We start from the raw sequence: 8,136 nt of genomic DNA, 5'->3' as shown, positions 1-8,136 counted from the left end.
ATACTCACAGACATCATTCAAACAGTTTTAGAAACTTCAGAGTGTTTTCTATCCAATACTAATAATAATATGCATATATTAGCAACTGGGACTGAGCAGCAGGCAGTTTACTCTGGGCACCTCTGGGCACCTTTTCATCCAAGCTACTCAATACTGCCCCTGCAGCCATAAGAAGTAGTTGTAAAACTACTTTAAATKTAAGTATATTTTTGAMAATTTTTACTCCACTATATTTCTAAAGAAAATAGTGTMCTKTTTACTCYATACATTTTCCCTGACACCCAAAAGTACTCGTTACATTTGGAATGCTTAGCAGAACAAGAAAATGGTCCCATTCACGTACTTATCAAGAGAACATCCCTGCTCCTCCCTACTTCCTCTGATCTGGCGGACTCACTAACACGAACGCTTTGTTTGTAAATCATGTCTGATTTACAAACAAAGTCTGTGGTGATAAAACTAATTTGTGAGCACAGACTGAGTCGTTTAAATCCCCCTTAACATGTATTGGATCAAGAGTTACTATCCAATCCTCCCAAAGCCCTGCTAAAATATATCAAATCAAGACCCTGCTCAAATACATCAAATATGTACAATAACAGTTTTATAATGACAGTTACCTCAAATGCTTAATGACAGTTAATAACAGTATATCAGGGGCCTGCAACTCCTGTTCTGGACAGCCCATCCACATGGTATGCAGGCTCTTGTTCCATCCCAGCACTAACACAGCGGGTTCAGCTAAATCAGACAGAAAGAGGTGAAGCGAGAGGTTTAACTTTTCCCAAAATTTGTCCATGAAAATAAGCGCGCGATGAGAGGGTTGTCTAATTTGGTCAACAAACATTTTTAATTGCTAATTTGCTACGTGTGTCACTTTTGCCTGAGACACCCCAGTGCTTTGGCTCACGTCAGCATTTTCTTTACATGATTCAAACGTTCAAATGTCACAGCCAGTAAAAATTTAAATATGGATGTGAAATGTCAAATGCTGTTGCATGGATCCACAAAACAAACAATCTTGGCTCGGTTAATTCAGATTTTATTTCCCAGATCACATATCTCTCTGTAAATCTATTACGGTGTCAGCAATGTCAGGACCTCATGGTCGACTAATAAGGTCAATATAATGTGCTGGACTGTATCAGATCTCTCTGTGGTCTACAGTAAAGGTATGAGGTCTTCACCTTTCAGCATGCAGTGTGAAGTCAATGGAGGGCTCAATGTAATATGAATCTAATACATTTACAAGGTTGAACACTTGGATAAAATGGGGAGTTGTTGTGTTTTTCAGCAAGATTTACAGATCTTTGGACAAACAAGTAGTCAAAATTATTACTGTCAGTTACCTTCTCCAACCATGTGCCCGAAACTGGGTTTCAGAAATACATGCAGTCGTTTAGGATTGCTTTATGACCCTGCGTCATAGAGATGGTATCAAACCACATCTGCTGAACTGTTCTTGAAACTCCRATTTGATCCCATACAGTCCATAGCAGAGTTACAGGAAGTGTACCAAAGCAACAGATAATTTACAAGCCCAATATGGACATGTTCAGAAACAGGTGTGTCAGAAATACATCCAGCTTCCACAGCAATATATCTAAGTTAATTTGGCATTGCTTTATTGCTTCATCAGCAGAGCGGCTTCCATTTGAGCACCAGAGGATATGACCATATATGATATAGATTGTAGGAAGATACAGTCAAGTCCATAACAGAGAACATAAATAAACTGGGAATCCCACAACCTCCCTTCAGCTGCAGCTGTTGGAACACAAGCGTCTCTGGGGAAGCAGGGGACTAACCCTAGCCAAGCCTTTTGAAGGGTCAGGACAAGTGACAGACCGATCCACCAATGATCAATGTTTAGAAACGATTAATTGGAAGATGGATATAAATCATGGGATAAATTGAGTGTTCCTGTCTGCCGGTGAATGAGTTGAATAGAARGTGTTGAATAGAAAGTTGTCCAGATTAACTGCTGCTTTGGTAATAGCCTTGACCTCTATGGCAGCTGTTCTGGGATGACTGAAGACCTGATGATAGGAGCCCCWGCTTTATAGTCCTGCAATTTATCCCACGGTCAGGGCCATGTACCAAAAAGTCATAATATGTCAAACAGTCATAATAACAKTCAACTTTAATATCGCAATCATCTAAATAATGTTGTACTCAACTTGTTGGATTGGAAACAGGGTTGTGTTCATTAGGCACACCGTAGCAAAACTTTAGAAGCTGGTGGCCACCGGCTTCTTAAGAAGGCATTGTTCAATACTCAATGTTAAATTCAAGTCTTTCTACCATCACATCTAAGCCAATATAACAACAATTTCGATGAGCCTTGAGCAATCAACTCGGATGAAAGTACACAACACACTCCCCGCCTCTCGTCATGGTCCGTTCAGCCGTGTCCGAGAACCACCTGGTTTTAACGGGGACGTTAAATGTCACCAGTGTTCCAACTTCAGTTAATTATTTCTCAATAATGCGTTAAGGTACAAATGTCAACAACCGTTCTAGGGTTAGAATTTCATTAGGATCCTCATTAGCTGTTGCTAAAGCAGCAGCTACTCTTCCTGGGGTCCACACAACATGAAATATGACATAATACAGAACATTAATAGACAAGAGCAGCTCAAGGACAGAACTACGTACATTTAAAACAATAATAATAGAAGTAAAAAAAGTCCTGTACAGACGCAACACGGAGAAAAACAGAGAGACCTATTACTGTAGACCTACATTAAAATACATCAATATACACAGGCCTACAAGTTATTTAAGTCAGATAGGGGAGAGGTGTTGTGCCATGGGGTGTTATTTAAAATGTATTTTTTGTAGCTCATTTTGCTGTGATCATGGCTCTATAAAATACTGTGGGTTTCCTTGAATTTCTTTAGAATTTGAGGACTGTGAAGATACTATCTATGGATTAAATGTTGTTTAAATCCCTTAAGAAATCATGGTATTTTTTTCTTCCAGTTTGGTGATGAACCACCCCAACAGCTTTCTAATAGCTACAATAATGTGGCAAACAGACTGACTTTCTAGCTGACCTCCCTTCCTCAAGTAGTTAATGTTTCCTCTTTCAGAACCTGTTCATAATCCACTTCCCTCTTCCTATTTACATGTTGAACACTAAGTCTGTTCAAATTCACTACATTGAAATGACATCAGTGTGGAACCAATGTGTCTGATTAACTTGTCCTCACACTCCATGGCCCTGGGACAGGACCTTTCTCTTTGGTCATGTAGAATCATGATTCCAGAGTCTCTTAATGGTTGCGTGCCAAGTCAGATTGCAATATCATATGATGCGTTTAGCTGCTTTGTTAAAGGGATAGTTCACCCAAATTACACATTTGTTTCCTTAACCCTGTAAGCAGTCTATGGACAAGGTATGACAGCAATCCATGCTTTGGTTTAGTTTCCTTGGCAGTGGGCTGGCACTGCTTCTAAATAACATTTTGTGGTACAAATCTCATTAAGGTCATCGGACCGATATTTTTATGAATCATGTTCAATCATCTATAAGGGACTTTGTTGACCTCCACATTAATTTTTAGATACTTTTTAATGATTTGGGCAAAAAAATATATAATTTAATTCCCAGAACATAAATTGGATGTGTGCCACAAATTCTAAAACGTTAGCATTTGGAAACAGTGCCAAGGAAACTAAACCAAAGTATGCATTGCTGTCATACAGTGTAAGGAAACTAATGTGTAATTTTGTAAACATCAATTCAAGCGTTATGAGAATCTAGCATGCATCTGCAATTGTGTTTAAGAACACAGATGTCAAAAACCTGCACATTAATGTAAGCTTACAGAGTGGGTAACTGTCACTGCTCCAAAAACTGCCTTCTGACACCTGTATCTAGTCTGTTCACTGACCGTTGGGCCTTCATTCCAACCTCTCCCGTACTGTGGATTCTATTTATAGCTTTCTCATAAAAGTGTGAAGCCTCTGCTATGCTGACAAAGATATGTAGCCTCAAACTCATTGAAATATGAACCCTCTGGTAAATCTATATAAGTATAACATTACAGAATACATTAAAAAAAAAATCCCTAAACGGTCAATTTCAGTCCTATTTCAATAATTGTCTTGAAAATTCTTAGGCCTGTTGTGTTGTGTGGGGGGGGGGTTCTTCACCTCTGATAAACAATCAGCATTTAGTGTGAGTACTTCAGTCTCCCCTGTTTTTTTCAGCGGCAGCTGTAAGCTTCGGTCTTGTCAAGCGAAGACGTTCGCCGAAACATAAATGGTTCCCTTTCAGTCAGTCAACTTCAATACCACATAGAGTAGTATGGGGTGTCACACTCTCAGACTTCAGTTGAAGGATCTACAATCCCACCTGGCGAGACCAATGACATCCTCGCCCAGCTGGAAGCCCTGCCTGGGACAAAATACCGCCCTTTGCAACTGGATCCTGGACTTCCTGACGGGCTGCCCCCAGGTGGTAAGGGGAGGCAACACACATCTGCCAGCGCTGATCCTCACACTGTGGCACCTCAGGGGTGCATGCTTAGTCCCCTCCTGTACTCCCTGTTCACCCACCGACTGCGTGGTCAAACACGACTCCAACACCATCATTAAGTTGCTGACACAGTGGTGGGCCTGATCCCAACAACGAGACAGCCTACAGGGAGAAGGTCAGAGACCTGGCAGTGTGGTGCCAGGACAACGACCTCTACCTTAATGTGAGCAAGACAAAGGAGCAGATCATGGACTACAGGAAAAGGCGGGCCAAACAGGCTCCCATTAATATCGACGGGCTGTAGCAGAGCGGGTCGAGAGTTTAAAGTCACTTGGTTCCACATCACCAACAGACTATCATGGTCCAAACACACCTAGACAGTCGTGAGGAGGGCACGACAACACCTTTTCCCCCTCAGGAGACTGAAAAGATTTGGCATGGGTCCCCAGATGCTGTCAAATGTTTGAGAGCATCCCTGACTGGTTGCATCACCGCCTTATGGCAATGTCCGGCATCTGACCGTAAGGCGCTACAGAGGGTAGTGTGTACGGCCAGTACATCACTGGGCCAAGCTTCCTGACATCCAGGACCTATATACTGGTCGGTGTCAGAGGAAGACCAAAAAATAGTCAAAGACTCCAGTCACTGAGATAGCAAGATAGACTTTCTCTCTACTACCGCACAGCAAGCGATACCGGAGCACCAAGTCTAGGACCAAAAAGCTTCAACCCTGGATTCACCTTGATTCACCTGCTCAGTCTATGTCATGGAGAGGCAGGTGAGAGCAGGTGTCCTTAATGTTTTGTACACTCAGTGGGATAACGGCACAGTCATTTGGACATTTTGGATCTTGGGTTCATAAATGTATTTAATGTATGGCTCATCAGGCTCAGGTAGCATCAGGCTTGAATTTCATGCAGGTCAAATCTCAAATCAAATCCAGACATATTATATCCATTATAGGCTATCCTTTAGAATGACACTTTCGGTTTGGGATGAAAATACTGGGTTACCTGAGAGAAAAAGTATTTATTCTCGGGATGGAACAGGGAAAATATTCAACCCTATTTTGGATGGTCAGTCCTTACATCCTTAGCTGAGTCTGAGAAGTAACAGATTACTAAATAACTGTTACTGTAATCCGTTACGTTACCAGCAAAATATTGAAAAACAGATTACAGATTATTTTTAAAAAATAGAGGATTACTTTTAAATTCTGAAAAAATCTTCGACACTTCTGTTTTCTCAACGACATTCAAATCAACATTGAAAAAAGGCGCAAGTTTAAATGTGTTCAACGTGAGCGAGTCTGACCATGACTCAGAGACCACTATGATGACACACCAAATGTGTTTGACGGTCGGGGAAAAGAGCAGAAATAGGCTTTTATCGGCTACAGTCCAAACTATGTCTTCCAATGGTGCTACTGCTGTTGGCATCCAAAGACGATCCAACTTAAATAAATGCTTGGCGGTAAGGATGACAGCAGTGGTGTAGTCTACGGCGATACGGATATCACTTATTATTGATATCTACGTAGCGCATTGATATGAATCACACTGCTGCACTCTCATTTAGCTATTTGCGCCTTACGGATTGCGGGTGTTCTGGATGGCTGTCCACAAATCTAAATGTGATTTGAACCAATAATGGTTGAATTCAAGAAGTTTTAAGTTGATTTATTTGTTGAAAACCGTGAAACCAGTGGACAGCCAGTGAAAAATGAGCTCTTGCAACAGCTACAAAGTGCGGATCCAAGCCTATAGAATAAAAGTGAGGCTTTTATTGCTCAATTTAATTCAGGCTGATAAAAAATATATATCCATAGGCCAAATGGAAAAATGCTCAAACTCGGACACTTTTGATAGACTTAAAGGGGCAATCTGTAGTTCTTACATCTACTGTTGTTTTTGGAATCCCAAATTGCTCCATTAATTAAAGTACAATATTATTACGATATAAAAAAACTGTTTGCTGAGTAATAACTCCACAGTCACAAAGGAAGTATATGTAGATCCACATGTTTTTAATCAACGCTCAAAATTTCACCATGAAAATCATATTTTATGCAACACAGGAAAATTGTAAGACTTTGATCTTGTTTATTCAGCAACTTCTTTTCCCTGTAGGAAGAAAGAAAAAATATAATGGATCAGTAATAATAATGAACATGATAAATATATTATGAACACTTGGAAAGAACACTGTATAATGGAAAAAGTGTTCTAAGACTCAGCTTGGACTTTCAACTTTTAAGTACCAGCTTAGATTGAAATAATCTTCTTTTTTTGCCCTACTTGACATGTGCTTCTTACAGATGTTCAATACAGTTGAGTGTAAAAGGTCTGTATTGATCTCTGTGAATAACTAATCATAGGTGGTGTTGATGTGGTCATATCTGAACAGGAGTCAGGTTCAGGTTTAGCAGCAGTTCTGTACCTTTCCAGAGTCACGKGTCTTGGCTCTGAGCTTGTTGACCTGAGTCTCAGCGATGTCAGCACGCTCCTCAGCCTCCTCCAGCTCATGTTGAACCTTCCTGAACTTAGACATGTGCTGGTTTGCTGCTTCCTCCTGGRTGAGGAAAAGAGAGGGAGAGCAGAACATCAGCATTCATTATATATTTTTTTCTAACGATAAATATGTTGTCGAATGTATGCTTTCAGAGTATTTGACTAAGTCTGTGACTCACYGCTTCCTCAGCGTGCCTCTTGTAGGCCTTCACTTTCATCTGCAGCTTATCTACCAGGTCCTGAAGTCTGCCAACGTTCTTCTTATCCTCCTCAGTCTGTGAGAGAAGATCAAATGATCAATGCCCCATAATTATATACACAAACCTATCAGTGTTGGTGTCAAGTGTGTGAAGAATGCACTTTCTCTTACCTGGTAAGTGAGCTCCTTGACTCTGCGCTCATACTTGCGGATTCCCTTGACTGCGTCTACACCTCTTCTCTGCTCGACCTCCACTTCAGTCTCGAGCTCACGCACCTTTGTGAAAAAAATAAACGTAGGCAGTTGTTTGAGCTGGTGAAATCAGATGTAACGAATCTTTGTAACACWGGTAATCTTCTACCTAGTCAAGGAGGCACAATTGTTGTCTGTTCCTATGTACTATTTACAATTTTTATTGAAGGGGTCTATAATTATAACAACTTTTCATTTTCTCGGTCAGTGGTTCCCAAAGTGGAATTTACATTTCAAATGTTATGAATATTGATAGTCAAAAGCGAGACAGAAGCACCGACATAAATTCATTTGGAAGGTAAGTGGGAAAGCACCATAAGTATTTTCCAGAGTATGTACATATGTTTGTTAAGATTTTATGTTGTTTTTTCACTTTTTTATGAACATATGAAAATCCGCTAGCCTACAAGCTAATTTACCTTCTAGCTGGTAGTCCCACATAGCAACGCTAGCTTCCCTAGCAACGGCCATTTTGCAGCGAGTGAATGAGTCAAGTAGCTAGCGATCTAGAGAGAGAGAAATTTAACAATGTAACTAGATGAAGCCTAACAAATAATTACAATGAGATGAATTTGATTCATGTACAGTATATTATATCGTGTGTTGATATTTATTTAGAATTTGTATTATTATTATTATTATTATGAATGAAATGGCAGTTTAGAAGAAGTCTGCCAGGACTTTTGTAC

At 40.3% G+C, this 8,136-nt stretch overlaps 1 protein-coding gene across 1 annotated transcript; it reads right to left on the bottom strand.

The window, feature by feature from the left end:
- Positions 1–6,491: 6,491 nt before the first annotated feature.
- On the bottom strand, positions 6,492–7,888 carry LOC112078405 (myosin-7-like). Its single transcript, XM_070442045.1, has 5 exons — positions 7,867–7,888; positions 7,367–7,515; positions 7,176–7,271; positions 6,926–7,057; positions 6,492–6,609 (listed from the first exon to the last, which is right to left on the bottom strand). Exons 1-5 carry the CDS (start codon positions 7,886–7,888, stop codon positions 6,589–6,591), a joined length of 420 nt encoding a protein of 139 aa, XP_070298146.1. The 3' UTR covers positions 6,492–6,588.
- Between the last annotated feature and the right edge of the window lie 248 nt (positions 7,889–8,136).

The sequence above is a fragment of the Salvelinus sp. IW2-2015 genome, unplaced genomic scaffold (assembly GCF_002910315.2).
Source record: "Salvelinus sp. IW2-2015 unplaced genomic scaffold, ASM291031v2 Un_scaffold5644, whole genome shotgun sequence".
Taxonomy (NCBI): Eukaryota; Metazoa; Chordata; class Actinopteri; order Salmoniformes; family Salmonidae; genus Salvelinus; species Salvelinus sp. IW2-2015.
This window is presented reverse-complemented; position numbering and strand designations above follow the sequence as displayed.